The sequence below is a fragment of the Blennius ocellaris genome (assembly GCF_963422515.1).
Source record: "Blennius ocellaris genome assembly, chromosome: 23".
In the NCBI taxonomy this organism is placed as follows: domain Eukaryota; kingdom Metazoa; phylum Chordata; class Actinopteri; order Blenniiformes; family Blenniidae; genus Blennius; species Blennius ocellaris.
In genome coordinates this window covers 3,864,596-3,882,564 of record NC_137672.1, presented here as the reverse complement: position 1 = coordinate 3,882,564, position 17,969 = coordinate 3,864,596, and the positions used below count along the sequence as shown (strand labels likewise).

Below are 17,969 nucleotides of genomic sequence, written 5' to 3'. Positions count from 1 at the left end.
TTTCCTTAACTCCTTTAGGAAGCCTCCTCACACCTTTCCTTAACTTCTTTAGGAAGCCTCCTCACACCTTTCCTTAACTCCTTTAGGAAGCCTCCTAACACCTTTCCTAACTCCTTTAGGAAGCCTCCTAACACCTTTCCTTAACTCCTTTAGGAAGCCTCCTAACACCTTTCCTAACTCCTTTAGGAAGCCTCCTCACACCTTTCCTTAACTCCTTTAGGAAGCCTCCTCGCACCTTTCCTTAACTCCTTTAGGAAGCCTCCTCACACCTTTCCTAACTCCTTTAGGAAGCCTCCTCACACCTTTCCTTAACTCCTTTAGGAAGCCTCTTAAGACCTTTCCTTAACTCCTTTAGGAAGCCTCCTCACACCTTTCCTTAACTTCTTTAGGAAGCCTCCTCACACCTTTCCTTAACTCCTTTAGGAAGCCTCCTAACACCTTTCCTAACTCCTTTAGGAAGCCTCCTAACACCTTTCCTTAACTCCTTTAGGAAGCCTCCTAACACCTTTCCTAACTCCTTTAGGAAGCCTCCTCACACCTTTCCTAACTCTTTTAGGAAGCCTCCTCACACCTTTCCTTAACTCCTTTAGGAAGCCTCCTCACACCTTTCCTTAACTCCTTTAGGAAGCCTCCTCACACCTTTCCTAACTCCTTTAGGAAGCCTCCTCACACCTTTCCTTAACTCCTTTAGGAAGCCTCCTAACACCTTTCCTAACTCCTTTAGGAAGCCTCCTAACACCTTTCTCAACTCCTTTAGGAAGCCTCCTAACACCTTTCCTTAACTCCTTTAGGAAGCCTCCTCACACCTTTCCTAACTTCTTTAGGAAGCCTCCTCACACCTTTCCTTAACTCCTTTAGGAAGCCTCCTCACACCTTTCCTTAACTCCTTTAGGAAGCCTCCTCACACCTTTCCTAACTCCTTTAGGAAGCCTCCTCACACCTTTCCTTAACTCCTTTAGGAAGCCTCCTCACACCTTTCCTTAACTCCTTTAGGAAGCCTCCTCACACCTTTCCTAACTCCTTTAGGAAGCCTCCTCACACCTTTCCTAACTCCTTTAGGAAGCCTCTTAACACCTTTCCTTAACTCCTTTAGGAAGCCTCCTCACACCTTTCCTTAACTCCTTTAGGAAGCCTCCTCACACCTTTCCTTAACTCCTTTAGGAAGCCTCCTCACACCTTTCCTTAACTCCTTTAGGAAGCCTCCTCACACCTTTCCTTAACTCCTTTAAGGAGCCTCCTCACACCTTTCCTTAACTCCTTTAGGAAGCCTCCCAACACCTTTCCTTAAGGAGATAGGAGGGACTTTTCAGACGTACCCAAGGCCTAGCTCCAGGACGCTCTGACACCAGGGCGGCGCCAGAGGGACAATCCAAATGGTAAAGTTGAATCAGATGACAACGGACTCTTCAACCTGATCAACAATCGCCCTGAAGGTGTTTCGACTTCAGAATCTCAGGAAATGGCTCCGGAGCGATTAGCCATGCAGGACACAACGCAAGCATCTGCACTGCAAACCGCTGCACACGGCGCCGTGCTCGATACCTTCCTCATCCATGGAGTCGTCTGACATAACGTCATCATTCATGGTTTTCCGCGCTGCAGGTGGACACGACAATCACTCACTGCGTTACGACAACATCCAGGAAGTCGTTTCAAGGCTCCACCAAGCGACGCCGCATAGACTTTAGCAGCTAACGCTACAGAGAGGGAGTGTCTTGTGGTGGAAACGTCCGGTCGGACGGCGTCCGGACCATGTGACTCACCCTCTTCATCGGACACGTCCAGGACTTCAGTCATGGTCTCTGGTACGTTCAGCTTGTGCTTCTCCGTCACAGTCTGCCAGCAGAGAACAGAAACCTTGTGAACATGAGCGGATTCACACTTTAGCATACTGTGAAAGGACGAGAGTTTCATTTGTAAGAAGTGTTGTTCTCTTCACTAAAGCACATAACAAGTCAACAAATCCTGTTTTCTACACTAATTAACTGGGTTGTATATCAGATGATATTATGTCTGTAGATTAAACTGTATTATTTGTACCATATTTGTTGTAATTACCTTAAAGAACAACACACCGATCACCTGAATATTTATGAAAAGAAAACAAGTGATGTATTGTCGACATTAGGAGGAGGAAGTTTCACTCACAAAACTCTCAGACACAAACTGGAGTTTGTGTTTTAGTAGCGAGGATCATTTAACCCTCTGGGGCCGATGGACGCACCGGTGCGTCCTCGTCACATGACCGTTTGAAAAGGCAGTAGCGTCACAGCACAGCGTCGTCTGGTCCAGTGTTTTAATCCGTGTCGAAAGTGCAGATATAAAACTACAAGCTCATTTTTAAATGATGTTGATCGCCCAAATAAATGGAGATATGAGGAAAAATATGTGTTACCTTTTGTAAATAGTTTTACAAAAACGCCTGTGGCAGTGCTTCTATTTCACTGTAAATATCTGTATATAACTGTTTTTTCAGTCCTGTTTTGATCAATTCGAGTTAATTATAGTTTAGATTTACTTTACAAGTAAACAAAATGATTCGTTAGCCATGTCTGTGACTTTTATAGTCAATAAATCTATGTTTTTCCCACCAGAATTTGTAATTTTATGGTGTTTTTAGATGCACTGTTTTAATACAGTATGCCAAAGTGATGAAAGTACTTCAGAAATGCATTTATGAGGTTGTCCTGAACAACATGACACCAAAAAAGGCAAAGTTTAAGGATTTTATGTCTGAGATATTAAGGAAAAATCAATTGTAGTGAAAAACGGCACAAAATGCTTCAGGCCCCAAAGGGTTAACACGCTCAACAAGTTCACATCCAGTCTGGTTAATGGGCACTGCTGTTCAGGCCTGTGTCCACCAGGGGCCCTTTAGCGTTTGTGGGACACAACTCTGAACTCCTCGTGAGAACTTCCAGTAGGAAATGCTTCTAATTTGTATTTTTTATTTATTCATCACTCCTCGATATCAAAAAGCCTTTTTTTTTCTTTTTCTTGTTACGAGCAGTTTAAATGGATTCACAAGTATTTAGCCGGTTGATCTCAGCTGGTTGCCTGAAAAACAGAACTCTAGTAGCGTTAGCATGCAGTGTAGCATGCTAGCAGTTCCAGACGTTTATGGAGACGTACATTGAAATAAACCTGACCTAACCGAGCTTCGACTTGTTTGTGGCTCGTCACTGAAGGCGTTCGTCCCTTGAGAGAAGAGAGGAGTGAAGTAAACGGAGGTGGAGTTGCTGACGTACCGTGGTGGTGGTGATGATCTCCTCCGTCACCACCCTCAGCGTGTCCACCACCGAGATGTAGCCCAGCCGCCGCGCGATTCCCAGAGCCGTGTTCCCGTTCTGACCCAGGACGAGACCGCATGTTGTTACCACTGTGTGTGTGTGTGTGTGTGTGTGCGTGTGTGTGTGTGTGCGTGTGTGTGTGTGTGTGTGTGTGTGTGTGTGTGTGTGTGTGCGTGTGTGTGTACCACAGTGACGGCGTTGGGTTTGGCGCCGTGTTGCAGCAGGACGTTGATGATGTGAGTGTTTCCTTGTTGCGCCGCCTGGTGCAGCGGCGTGTATCCGTTCTGACATGCCGGAAGAGAAAACTCAAGTGAATATTTTCATTAGAAGTACTTTTTTTAATTTTTTTTATTTAGCAGTTTTAGCCATTTTAGTTATTTTACCTACTTGAGCTGTTTTATCTGTTTTGAGCTGCCATTTTCTCTATTATAACCCTTTTAGCTCCTTTAGCCACGTTAGCTGGTTTAGCCGTTTAGCTTCATTATGCACCTTTACTTATTTGGTGATGGAACACGTGTTTGTCACCTTGAGCAACTATGAAGCACGATCAACGTTATCCAATCATATAAACATGTTGGTTTATTCAGCTCCAGAGGACAGCTCACAGCCGCTCGCGGTGGCTAACGGCGGAGGTAGTTGACGTACCTTGGTCTTGGCGTTAACACTGGCGCCGGTCTGAAGCAGGAAGTTCACCATCTTGGCGTTACCGTAGTGACACGCTACAATCAGCGGGGTGTAGCCCAGCTGCCGAACAGCAAACACAGACACCAAATTCAGTGAGGTTAAAAAAGGCTAGCACAGCGAGGCTAGCACGGCGAGGCGACCGCGGCGTTGGCGCTCATACTTTGGTCTGCTGGTCCAAGTTGGCTCCGTTCCTGGACAGGCTCTCCGCCACGGCCACCCGGTCATCCTGCGCTGCCAGGTGGAGCGCCGTCAGGCCACTCTGTCCACAAACAACCGGGGAAAATACCGTCCAGAAAGATTTCTACTGTCTTTGATCGAGAAAACTCAACTAGAATACATTCTGATCCAGAATTTGATTTCCTCCTCCATACATTTATGTTTCCACAGACGAACTTAAAGTCTTGAAGCGATGATGTTAAATCAGTTTACGTTGGGGTTTTTTCTCCTTTAAGTTGATGCTCAAGAACTTTTTTTTTTTGCTAATTCTTTAAGAGGTTTGTGAAAATGTGCAGATCAAAGATCGTACATTTTCTTTACCAAACGTCATTGTGATTGTTTTTGTCAATTTGTTCTTTTAACATCACCTTTAGGCAAAACTGCAGAATCAAAACATGAGCTTGAGAAATTTTGAATTAAAACTTAGATTTTTAATGTAATAAATGATGTCACTTCATAAAAACTGAAAAATTGTTTGCAGTTTGTTTTGCATTTAACTGATCAAAATGATGAAATACTAAATAAACCTCAGGATTTTAACTCTTAATATATCAGTTCTGATGTTGGGCTTTTATTCTGAAATGTTACTGTTTTATTGGGATCAGATTAGAATGAAATCATTTTAAAATCTTTTGAGTGATATCGCAGAATAAGCGCCACATTATACAATAATATATATTTGAGCTAACGCTAACGGCGGTACTCAATATAACGAGCATGTTCAACCTTTTAACGCGGTAAAAATGACTTAGAAGTTTGTGATGATTCATCATGACACTGCACGAGGTGGAGCGCCACCACCTGGCAGTCTGTCACCTTGTTGGGCACGTTGACCTGTGCCCCCTTGCTGATGAGCAGGGTGGCCATGTCGGCGTGGCCCTCCTGGGCGGCCAGGTGCAGCGGCGTCACGCCCTGCTTGGTGAGCACGGTGGTGTCGGCGCCATACTGCAGCAGCACGCTGGCGATGTCCATCTGGTTCTTCTTGGCGGCGATGTGCAGCGGCGTGTACCCGTTCTGCAGGACGGAGTCACTGTTACCACAACGCCAGCGGCCATGCTTTCCCTCCGACCAGGAGACGGCGGGAGGCTGGTGTCCAATTACAAGCCCTGCGTGATCCTACTATGGCCGCCTCCTCAGGGCGCCAGCCCGCGCAGAGGACGGGGCTGGTGGCAAATAGGGGTGGGCGATATACATCGTTTACGATAATATCGTCATTGTTGTTTTAACGATGTGCAAATGTACGTTATGGAGTATGCCAATGACTTCACTAAAACAACTAAAAACACACGTTGAGACCCCACACATTCACTGAACAAGAGTTACGTAACTTGCGTAAAGCAGCAAACCGCAGCAGGTCACATGACCTCTCACCGGCGTGTTCCCGGCAGGTTAGCGTGCCTCTAAACAGAAACATTTGAAAGACAACATGGACACGCCGCCCGCGGACGCTCCAACTTCAGAAGATTTAATTCCAAAGACGTGGATCGACATCAGTTGCATGGAAGTACTTTGGCTTTGAAAAGACTGACGTGACCCAAAAGACCGTCATCTGCAAAGTTTGTCGAAAAGCCGTTGCCGTCTAAATGCAGCTCGACAACCAACCTGTTTCACCACTTGCGGACTAACCCCACGAAGGAATACGAAGAATGTCAAAAGCTAGCTGCCAAAGAAAAAGCTAAGTCGGCGAAGGGAACGTTACCTGCTGCACGACACAGCCAACAAACGTTAGCCGACTCAATCAACAGAAAACTGCCTCATGACAAAAAAAGCACCCGATGGCGAGACGTAACAAATGCTATCACCAATTATATAGCAAAAGAAATGGTGCCGATTCAGGTGGTGGAGAGAGAGAAGGCTTTAAACAGCTTGTGAATACGCTGGACCCCAGATATACAGTGCCTGGTCGGAAATATTTCAGCTTTTGTTTGCTCTTGCAGACAAATACAAATAAATGGAGCATTTTTCCTTTAAAACGTTGTGTCCATTAATATCATCCACTAGAAACAATTAATGAGCTATAACTCAGGCTGTAAAAAACACACATTTAAAGAATATTGTCTAATTATCGTTATCGTCAAAATCCCCCAAAATATCGAGATATAATTTTTTGTCCATATCGCACACCCCTAGTGGCAAACTATATGGACCTGATGCTGCTTGTCAAAGAAGACACCAGCCACCTCAAAGGATGATGCTGATGTCAAATTACACGCAGAAGATGCTGCTTGTTGGAAGTTGCAGCCAAGCGGACAAGACGACACTGATGGGAGATTTCTGTCCAATCAGAGGGGAGTGGGAGACGGAGCTTGATGGAGGAGGAGCTAATGAGGTTGGTTTTGCACAGAAAGTTGTAAAAAAATGACCGAATATGAAGTTTATCGAAGAAGGTGTGCAGTAGAACTGTTTACACTGACGAGACAGACTGTAGACGTTTTATTCTCCCTGAAACTTTGAGTAAAGACAGACGGAATCGTCTGGCTCTGACCTTGGCCACAGTGTGTGGCGACGCCCCTTTGTCCAGCAGCAGCAGCGCCACCGCCTGGTTATCGTAGTGAGCTGCGACGTGTAGCGGGGTGAGGCCGTTCTGTTGGGGGGGGGGGGGGGGACAAGTCAGGACCACCGAGGACTCGCGGCTTCAGCAGGTCGGAGGTCGCTCACCTTTCCCGCCGAGTCCGGGGGAGCGCGGCGCTGCAGCAGAAGTTTGGCCACGTCCAGGCTGCCGTACTTTGCCGCCACATGCAGAGGAGTGAAACCTTTCTGCAGACCGAAGCGAACAATGGAGTCAGAGGAGAGGAAGTGCTGCACACCAGAGACTCAAGACTGAAGATTTAGTCCCCAAACGTATCCAAACGTCTGCCAGAAAGCGACATTCGTTCATCACCAGTGAAAGAAAAACGTCATTATTAACTCCAGCAAAGATAAATGTTGCATAAATATAAATAAAATACATGAAATAAATAATAAACTATTACTACTACTACTAATGTTATTAATGATAATAACGACAATAATAATAATAACTGATGTTGAATAAATAGTATGTAAAATAAAATACCGAAAATATAAAAAATACTTTAATAGTAAATATTTATAATGGGTAAAAAAATGAAAGGTAAAACATTTTTTATGAAGAATAATAAGGAATAGATGAAAATAAAAACGATAATATAGATGGATATATTATAAGTATAATAAATAAATATACATTTTGTTAAAAAGCTTAAAAAATAGATTTTTCTGAAAAGTTGAATATAGTCGAAGATAGATATTGATAATACAGACATAATAATTTTGAGGTTTTATAGTTATAGATTGGATTTTTTTGCCTATTGTACTTTGTCTCACAGGAGTTGACATTTAATTACATTGTACTTGTATCATGACAATAAAAGCATTCTATTCTATGTTATTCTATAAATATATAAGGAAAAGTGCAAATGAAAATGATTTCAATGAAATAATTGACGCCTTTTATCGGGTTGTTACAGATGTCTGCCAGCAGAGGGAGCTGTTCGTTCACGAAGCTGATCTGATGAGGCGCTGTCCTGTTGTTACAGGCGTGTGCCAGCAGAGGGAGCTGTTTCTTCATGAAGCTGATCTGATGAGGCGCTGTTACAAAGTTTCTCTTCAGAAACACTAAACTGAGACTTTGTCTCTGATTTCCATGGAAACAGACTGGGCACAAGTTTCATCAGAAATCCAAAGATTTGATCACAAACACGTTTCCATAAAGAAACATTTATAAATACACTTTATAGCAAATATTAATTACTGATGAATAAGTAATAAATACAAAAAATAAGCTGCAGCAACTGCTGAAAAAAATCCCCGGGCTAGGGGTTTTACTACCACAGTATTCAAATTTAAGAACCTTGGTGGGCTCCGAGTGCGAGGCCCCAGCCTCCAGCAGTATGGCGGCGGTGTCCTGCTGCCCCTCGCGGGCGGAGATGTGCAGCGGCGTGTATCCGTTGGTGGTGGCGGCGTCGGGATGCGCCATGTGCTGCAGCAGCAGTTGCACGATCTCCGTCTTCCCCAGACGGGACGCGATGTGCAGCGGCGTCTGCTCCTCCTGCGCCAGACGCAAACACACTAGCATGTGGCGGAACACTTGATGCTAACACGTGGCGTTAACACACGGTGCTGTTGCGTCCAAGTAACGTGTGGCGCTAACATGTTGCGCTGACAGGCTCACCCGTGCTCGTGCGTCCACTATGGCCTCGTTCCTCAGCAGACAGCGGACAACCTCCACCTGGCCCGCCCGCGCTGCCATGTGCAGCGCCGTCTCCCCGCGCTGAAACACAAGCAGTTAGCTTAGCAAACAACAGGAAGTAATCCTAAAAAAATACTTCATGCGTTTCGGTCGCACTGAAGCTCGCATGAATGCTAATTTCGTTTCAAGAAATTAGACACCACAAACACCAAACAAACGACAGAAATGGCCACCATTTTTCTACATTAGCCACAGAATAATACTAATTTTGGCTAATTTGGATCTTAGCATAAATCAATGGTTTTCAGAGTCGGGGTTCAGGAGGGGTCAAAATATTTTTTAAAAACTTAATTACATATCAATAGCCTATGTTGTCTGACCTCTTGATGCTAAAAAAAAAACGCTTACTACGATCTTAGTCAGCGGTCAGTACTTACGATGTTGCTAACATCGGGCGATGCTCCGTTCTGCAGCAGCAGCAGGACAATGTTCAGGTGACCCATGAACGCCGCCACATGGATCGGCGTCAGACCCGACTGCAGGAAGTTAACACAATATACACAGTGTTAGCTTCTTTGCTATCATTACTCACATACAGTGTTAGCATCATCGCTATCGTTACTCACATACAGTGTTAGCATCATTGTTGACATTACTCACACTGTTAGCATCATCGCTATCGTTACTCACATATGACAAAAAATGGGCAAAAATGGCTAAAAAACAAGCTAGCCAAGGTATATTGTCATGCTACTAGCATCCTGCTATCAGTAGCTAACATTACTGAGCTAATTTCTACTAAGATCAGCAATATCAAAAGTATTTGTAACATGAAATAACCGTCTGTTGGCGTCACTTTGAAGATAAACACTAAGCTAGCATTGTGACATGACCGAGTTATGGAGCCTTTTGTATTCTGCTAAAATCTGATGAATCTTCAGTTTGATAATAAAAACAGGAGTTTTTCTTTCCTCCGTCATGTTAAATTGTTGATTTTCTCAGTAAAAGTGCCTCAAATGACTGCGTTGAATTTGACGTAATGTGAATAAAATGGGATTGAATATTTCGTGGTTATATGTCAGCATGCGTGAGGAGATGGGAAATTTTGGCGTTACCTCAGTGATGGCCTGGATGGAGGCTCCGTACTTCACCAGCAGCTCCATCACCTTCACTCGGTTCTTCTTACAGGCGATGTGCAGCGGAGTGAAGCCGTTCTGCCGACAAACATCGTACCAAAAAATACTCAGATCACTGCTAACGTCTCTGCGAGCTTCTCTCAGGTTCTTAGTCCTCTGCTAGCTGCTAACGTCTCCAGGTTCATAGTCGTCTGCTAGCTGCTAACGTCTCCAGGTTCTTAGTCCTCTGCTAGCTGCTAACGTCTCCAGGTTCTTAGCACTCTGCTAGCTGCTAATGTCTCCAGGCTCTTAGCGCTCTGCTAGCTACTAATATCTCCGGGGTTTTAGCGATGTGCTAGCTGCTCTTTGGTTCTTAACATTCTGCTCGCTGCTTTCTCCTTTAGGTTCTTAGCGCTCTGCTAACTGCTAACATCTACAAGTTCATAATGTTCTGTAGCTGTTAGCATCTCCAGGTTCTCAGCACTCTGCTAGCTGCTATTGCCTCCAGGTTGTGGTCGTACCAGCGCCCTGGCGTTGGGGTTGGCCCTCTTGTCCAGCAGTAGTTTGGTGACCCGGTAGTGGCCGCAGTGAGCGGCAACGTGCAGCGCCGTCAGGTAGTCCAATGTCACGTCGTCCACCGGAGCTTTGTGCTGCAGGAGGTGTTTGACGCTCTCGACATGGTCGCCTTGAGCTGCCATGTGGAGCGGAGACAGGCCGTTCTGGAAAATCACCAACAGACGGACGCTTCAGTAAAGTTCTTATACGATGCTAGGTCACGTGAAATGCCTGATATCCTGACGGGAAACTACACATTGAATATGTAAATAGCAAGACTAGCTAAAACCTGCTATAGAGTTTTTCCAAGCCCCCAAAAGAGGGTGCAGACAAACTGTAAAATGATGCAAGGTGATCAAGCCGCTGACTGTCATTAGACAGCTGCTCACTAACCAGTTAACATAGCATGACCGATACATGAGCTAACATTAGCCAGCTCCTGATGGTAGTGAGTGGAAGTGTTGCAGACCTTGGTCCTGGCCAGCAGGGGCGCTCCGCGTTCCAGCAGCAGCTCCACAGCAGGGTCATGTCCGCTCCGAGCCGCACAGTGTAGAGGAGTCAGGCCATCCTGCAAAACACATGTACCGTCCATCGCCATCGGTCAGACACAATGAGCTCCGTCATGGTAACATCCATGCTGTTGTTACAGCTGTTGGTACTACAATGATGCTAGATGATGCCTCGCCTGGCTAAGGTCGCGCTACGCCACGTCGTCGTGGATTTAATCCCTTCATATCCCAAATCTGCTACCGCTAGCTAATATGAACACAGAGAAAGGTTAGCAGCAGATACAAAGAGATGCTAATAGCGGCAGGACAAGCATGCATCATGCTTTGGTGCTTACTAGCATATTGAGAACAAGCTAGCAGACAAGCTAACAGTATCGTGGAGTGAGAAGAGGGTCAGAAAGACAGGAAGGAGTTAGCATTTTACTGCTTTGTGGTTCATCAGTTGAACATTGAAGCTGCTTCCTGTTACACAATGTTAGAGTCTATAAAAGATGGTAAAATCCCAAATAAAGAGGTTTCGTGAACCATTTTAAGAAAACGAAAGCAGCAAGATCGTGTCCTAGAAGCTCGCCTGTTCTCACAATTGCTGGACAGCCGTGATTTCGCTCATACTGATGCGACAGCATCGTCAAAATACCGACCATGCTTTGTAAGCAAAGTTAGTGATCTAGCAAGGTTTGTGTTGCGACTCACCCTGGTTTTAGCGTCAATCTGAGAACCTCGGTCCAGCAAGAGACGAACCATGTTGGTGTTTCCCCGCTTTGAGGCTACATGTAGCGGTGTGATCCCATTCTGTACGGAGCAGGAAAACAAAAACAATCAGCATCAACAACACAAAACCGTTTTTGTACGGAGATGAGAAGACATTGGAATCCATGATGGATTTCTTTCAACTGAAGTGATCAGTTTGTATGTTCTGTTAGCGCTAACACATTGTTCACATTGTTTTGGGGGTTAAATCCAGAACATCAGATCAATCAGATCAAGAGCATAGAGAAAAACCCTCCAGAGTCCAGACTGGCCAAACAACGCGAGAAAACCTTTTTTTTTGTTTCTTTGGTCTTTTCTCACCCTGGCAGTGAAATCCACGGCGGCGCCTCGGTTCAGCAGCAGCGTGGCCACGTTTACGTTCCCGTAGTGAGCGGCAATGTGCAGCGGCGTGAACCCACTCTGGAAGATACGACAGGAAAGAAACAGGAAAAGAGAGACATGATCAGCCTCTCCAAAACCTGCAGGACCTCTTAGAGCGCCACCTTTAGATTTCCCAGCATGCCGCAGATACGTCAAGTTATAAACATCAATGAAAAGTTAATAAGAAGTAAACAAAATGTCAACAGAAAGCAGTGGAGAGGCAACAGCCATCAACATAAAGCAAAGAAAAGTCAATGAAAGGTCCAAAGACAAACACAAATCATTCAAAAGTCCAAGAAAACCAACAAAAATAAACAATGAAAGGTCAAGATGGTCTTCAAAAACCAATAAAAGCCAATGATGAGTCAAGTTCTCGATAAGTTCTGATAAGTTCTGGATTTAACCAAAAACAATCATTGGAATCCAATGAAAAGCCTTAAAAATGACACACACACACAAAAAAACATCAGAAAACCGTGAAAAGTACAAAAACCAATAAAGTCAAAGAACAGTCAAAAAGACCAAAGAAAATCTTCAATGAAACGTCAAATAAAATGAATGAAAAGACATAAAACTTGTTTGTAAATATACAAAATCCGGTGGAACCAATAAACACAGAATTCACTCCCATGCCAAAAAACAGTAACTTGACAGTGGGGATGAGAAAGCAAAGAAAAAGACGTACACCACTCAGGTTGTTTTCAAACCAACAAGAAAATAGACCAAAATAACGTCATGAACCGGGAAATGAAATGAGAGAAGGTTTCCCGTCGACACCAAAGTGCAGTACGTGAAGTGAGCGTCAGTTATTAGTGGACGATGAGGAAGGTGTGAGAAACGTTAGAGGTTTGTGGAGCAGGTGGAGGAGGGTGGAATTCTTGCCTTACCTTGCCGTTCTGTAAGTGTGGGTCCGATTTAACGTGAAAAAGTGGTTTTACACAGCGTGAAGAAAACAGTGACCAACGTGATGGTTTCATAGCTTTACAGTCAGAAGCTCAGCATGCGGGCGACCCAGTCCGTGTGGCGCAGCATGCAAGGCACCGACTCCCCGCCACACACACACACACACACACACACACACACACACACACACACTGTACGAGCTTCACAACCTTCTCATGCTCTTAGCAATTAGCATCTCTTAGCATCCACTAGCATCACGTGCAGGATTAAATATGAAGTAAAATCATGCAAACGTTCTGGAAGCTTCACCAAAATTCAACGGAATCATTTGACCATTTCGGTTTCTGTGAGACGAATAATTTCGATAATTATATGATATATATATATTTATACAAAGGTCATTTTTAAGCTACATTTTTATTATTCAATAAAAACCTAATATTTTTGAGAATTACAATTCAATCCTAAAAAATGTTTTAAGGATGATTAGAAATCTACATTTTTCTTTTTCAAAGATGCTTTTTGTTCAAATTAAATTTGACAAAAAATTCTGAGCATATATTTTAATTTTAAATTTGTTTTTTTACAGGTGAAAACTGATTTATTCATTACCTTTGTCACACTTCACACCAAACAAACAAAGCCAGACATTAGCAATATATTTAAAAAAAAATTGTATCAAAATTATTTAGAACAAATTTTAAAACCCACATTTTAATCATTGAGTTAATTAAAAAAAAGTTGTTAAAATAAAATTGGTTCTCTATATAAACGCGTATTTTTGTTTTTAGTTGTTTAAGTTGTGTTTAACTCACATGTAAAAACAAAAACACTTGAAATCAATTACTCCAAATAAAATGTTACTAAAAAGAGTTTAAGTTTTTTTTTTTTAATATAGTATATTAATTAAAACATTGAAAATGAATCAGTATTTTTATTATTCAAAGCAAAAAAGAGAACATTTAAAATAAATGTGTTAAAATGAAACTGAGATCAATACATTTTTAATATATTTTTGAAACAATGTTAAATGAGAATCAGAAAACATACTTTCAAAAAAATGAGTCAGCAAAGCATCAACCACAAAATTAAAAACTTCATTGTGATTTATTAAAATTATTTTAAAAAAAATTTGCAAGTATGAATATTCCAGGAATACATTTTATGCATTACTTATTTTTTATTTTTTTTTAATTTAAAACTTCTTTTTCTCAGCCTGGATTTGAGTATTTTCGTGTTTTTGTGTCGCATGTCTTAAAAGATGATTAAATGATTCCATTCTCATTTTGGCACCTTGAACTCCTGCAGAAGGACAGAATTAAAAAATCATGCAAAAACTGGCTCGGAGGCAAACAAGCACAATCTTTTCACCATAAAAACGAGCTGAGCTGCACATTGTTCAAGCACCACAGCCGGATGCAAACCAGGCACAAACAGGTTTGGCTGTATTGAGGGTCAAAGATGAAATATAGTAGAAAGCGAAAGCGGGAATGTGAGCAGTGGGGGTGGACGTCGGAAAATCGCAAAGCTGCACATGCTAGCCTCTGATGGCGGAGGAAACAAGAAGTGGAGCATGCAGAGAACAGATGGGACAGTCGGGAGGATCTGAGAGTTGAACCAGCGTGTTTGTACCTCAGTCGTCCGATTGACCATCATCTGTGAGCAGCGGAAACCAGGGAGCGACACGTCAGTTAGCATTAGCGTTAGCGCGGCGGCGCCGAAGCGACCGTACTGAACAGCTCGCGGCACGGCTGGAGCGCACTGAGCTTACCTTGATGTTTCCACCATGTTTACGATCAACGAAACTCGGATTTATCGGAAACATCAGGAGCTAAAACGTTGATGAGCTTAGCTTTAAACGCTATCGGACATGTTGATGTGCAGAGCCGCTACCACTTCACTCCTTAAGGAACCTTTTGGCTCTGTTGAATGTCTTCACTTCCTTGTTCTATTGTCACACATTATGTGAGCATGTTAGCATGTCTCAGATCAACGGCAACATAGAGAAATTACTAACTGACAATTTTATGTCAAAGCAACTTGTTGCAGCAACTTTTCACTTCACGTTATTAACTGCGACCTGCTTGCGTGCCGCAACGTTGCTGCAACTCCAGCCACACCGCGTCTCGCCGCTAGCAGGAATCCACATGATTCAAGTTCAGACATCACATGGGTGGTTTGTCACTTTAGCCCCTCCCACAAGGTCAAAACACAGCCCCCCCCCCCCCCCCCCCCAACACTAGCATGCAGCTTGTTATGTTTAATAGATACGACCACGATACAACCTGCAGACAGTGGCACACTCCATGCAGTGGACAGAGCTACACTTAGACACCCGGCGCAGCGGGGGAGGGGGGGGTGAGCGGGGCATTAAAGACAGACAGGGGGAGAAAGAGGAAACAAAAAGAGGCAGTTAGTGGCAGGTCCAGGACCAAGACCAGGTCTAGGACCAGGACCAGGAGGTGGCACAGACAGAAAGGAGAACGATGCAAACAGACGGATGGAAACTTCATGAACACAACGGTACCACAAGGCAGCCATCTTTGTTAACCCCTTAACATCCTCTTCAACAGACAAACAGTGGACTTGGTCTGTTTCTTCAACCAGAATGAACCAGTCTACCGAACCCACAGAACCAGTCTCCTGAAGCTATAGACCCAGTCTCCTGACGCTTTAGAACCAGTCTCCTGAAGCTATAGACCCAGTCTCCGGATGCTTTAGAACCAGTCTCCTGAAGCTATAGACCCAGTCTCCGGATGCTTTAGAACCAGTCTCCTGAAGCTATAGACCCAGTCTCCTGAAGCTTTAGAACCAGTCTCCTGAAGCTATACAACTTGTCTCCGGATGCTCTAGAACCAGTCTCCTGAAGCTATAGACCCAGTCTCCTGAAGCTTTAGACCCAGTCTCGTGAAGCTATACAACCTGTCTCCTGAAGCTTTAGAACCAATCCACCAAACCCACAGATCCAGTCTTCTGAAGCTATACAACCTGTCTCCTGAAGCTTTAGAACCAATCGACCAAACCCACAGATCCAGTCTTCTGAAGCTATACAACCAGTCTCCTGAAGCTTTAGAACCAGTCTCCTGAAGCTATACAACTTGTCTCAGGATGCTCTAGAACCAGTCTCCTGAAGCTATAGACCCAGTCTCCTGAAGCTTTAGAACCAGTCTCCTGAAGCTATACAACTTGTCTCCGGATGCTCTAGAACCAGTCTCCTGAAGCTATAGACCCAGTCTCCTGAAGCTTTAGACCCAGTCTCGTGAAGCTATACAACCTGTCTCCTGAAGCTTTAGAACCAATCCACCAAACCCACAGATCCAGTCTTCTGAAGCTATACAACCAGTCTCCTGAAGCTTTAGAACCAGTCTCCTGAAGCTTTAGACCCAGTCTCGTGAAGCTATACAACCTGTCTCCTGAAGCTTTAGAACCAATCCACCAAACCCACAGATCCAGTCTTCTGAAGCTATACAACCTGTCTCCTGAAGCTTTAGAACCAATCGACCAAACCCACAGATCCAGTCTTCTGAAGCTATACAACCAGTCTCCTGAAGCTTTAGAACCAGTCTCCTGAAGCTATACAACTTGTCTCAGGATGCTCTAGAACCAGTCTCCTGAAGCTATAGACCCAGTCTCCTGAAGCTTTAGACCCAGTCTCGTGAAGCTATACAACCTGTCTCCTGAAGCTTTAGAACCAATCCACCAAACCCACAGATCCAGTCTTCTGAAGCTATACAACCTGTCTCCTGAAGCTTTAGAACCAATCGACCAAACCCACAGATCCAGTCTTCTGAAGCTATACAACCAGTCTCCTGAAGCTTTAGAACCAGTCTCCTGAAGCTATACAACTTGTCTCAGGATGCTCTAGAACCAGTCTCCTGAAGCTATAGACCCAGTCTCCTGAAGCTTTAGAACCAGTCTCCTGAAGCTATACAACTTGTCTCCGGATGCTCTAGAACCAGTCTCCTGAAGCTATAGACCCAGTCTCCTGAAGCTTTAGACCCAGTCTCGTGAAGCTATACAACCTGTCTCCTGAAGCTTTAGAACCAATCCACCAAACCCACAGATCCAGTCTTCTGAAGCTATACAACCTGTCTCCTGAAGCTTTAGAACCAATCGACCAAACCCACAGATCCAGTCTTCTGAAGCTATACAACCAGTCTCCTGAAGCTTTAGAACCAGTCTCCTGAAGCTATACAACTTGTCTCAGGATGCTCTAGAACCAGTCTCCTGAAGCTATAGACCCAGTCTCCTGAAGCTTTAGAACCAGTCTCCTGAAGCTATACAACTTGTCTCCGGATGCTCTAGAACCAGTCTCCTGAAGCTATAGACCCAGTCTCCTGAAGCTTTAGACCCAGTCTCGTGAAGCTATACAACCTGTCTCCTGAAGCTTTAGAACCAATCCACCAAACCCACAGATCCAGTCTTCTGAAGCTATACAACCTGTCTCCTGAAGCTTTAGAACCAATCGACCAAACCCACAGATCCAGTCTTCTGAAGCTATACAACCAGTCTCCTGAAGCTTTAGAACCAGTCTCCTGAAGCTATACAACTTGTCTCAGGATGCTCTAGAACCAGTCTCCTGAAGCTATAGACCCAGTCTCCTGAAGCTTTAGAACCAGTCTCCTGAAGCTATACAACTTGTCTCCGGATGCTCTAGAACCAGTCTCCTGAAGCTATAGACCCAGTCTCCTGAAGCTTTAGAACCAGTCTCCTGAAGCTATACAACCTGTCTCCTGAAGCTTTAGAACCAATCCACCAAACCCACAGATCCAGTCTTCTGAAGCTAACCCTGGACACAGACTCAGACTTTCAGTCTTTTCTCGACCTGATTCTCTTTAACAGGATTGTTCTGGATGTGATCAGGATTCTTCCAGACCTGGTCTCTTACATCCAGTCTCAGATTCTTTCAACACCACTTTGGTTCGAGTTTGGTGGCTGCAGGGCTGCCAAGTCCAGGCCTCTGATCTAGACTCAGATTAATGGCAATTAAAACTGAACCCTGACTTTAACGTGACCTCATCACATTTAAAATGAGCCTTTAACAGTTAAACTCCAAGAATCCCTCTATGGGGTTCTATTTGTGCCAAAATTCTGAGCGAGCGATGGGAAAATTTGGGCGCCAAAAAAATAATTGTGCAAGCGCACTAATAACATTTTGAGGAAATATTTAAATTGCGCAAAGACAAACTTGAGATTGCGCTCAAAAATAACTTCTGCGCTCAGATTCTTCCTCTGCGCTCAACCTCTCTCTCTCTCTCTCTCTCTCTCTCTCTCTCTCTCTCTCTCTCTCGCTTGCTCACATCTCTCCACCTCCGCTCAAGTCCTGCTGTGCGCTCGCTCAAAATGTCCAAAGTCC

At 44.2% G+C, this 17,969-nt stretch overlaps 1 protein-coding gene across 1 annotated transcript in view; it reads right to left on the bottom strand.

Annotated features, from left to right (window-relative positions):
- Window positions 1-17,969, bottom strand: part of LOC308147035 (uncharacterized protein) — a 101,613-nt gene that overhangs the window by 62,241 nt on the left and 21,403 nt on the right. Inside the window, exons 7-22 of the mRNA XM_080519083.1 lie at window positions 11,651-11,749; window positions 11,273-11,371; window positions 10,540-10,638; window positions 10,037-10,234; window positions 9,516-9,614; window positions 8,838-8,936; window positions 8,383-8,481; window positions 8,062-8,259; window positions 6,849-6,947; window positions 6,676-6,774; window positions 5,007-5,204; window positions 4,135-4,233; window positions 3,936-4,034; window positions 3,476-3,574; window positions 3,249-3,347; window positions 1,764-1,836 (exon numbers count right to left, since the gene is read on the bottom strand). Coding sequence (XP_080375209.1) covers window positions 1,764-1,836; window positions 3,249-3,347; window positions 3,476-3,574; window positions 3,936-4,034; window positions 4,135-4,233; window positions 5,007-5,204; window positions 6,676-6,774; window positions 6,849-6,947; window positions 8,062-8,259; window positions 8,383-8,481; window positions 8,838-8,936; window positions 9,516-9,614; window positions 10,037-10,234; window positions 10,540-10,638; window positions 11,273-11,371; window positions 11,651-11,749 — 1,855 coding nt within the window. The remainder of the gene's footprint in view (window positions 1-1,763; window positions 1,837-3,248; window positions 3,348-3,475; window positions 3,575-3,935; window positions 4,035-4,134; window positions 4,234-5,006; window positions 5,205-6,675; window positions 6,775-6,848; window positions 6,948-8,061; window positions 8,260-8,382; window positions 8,482-8,837; window positions 8,937-9,515; window positions 9,615-10,036; window positions 10,235-10,539; window positions 10,639-11,272; window positions 11,372-11,650; window positions 11,750-17,969) is intronic.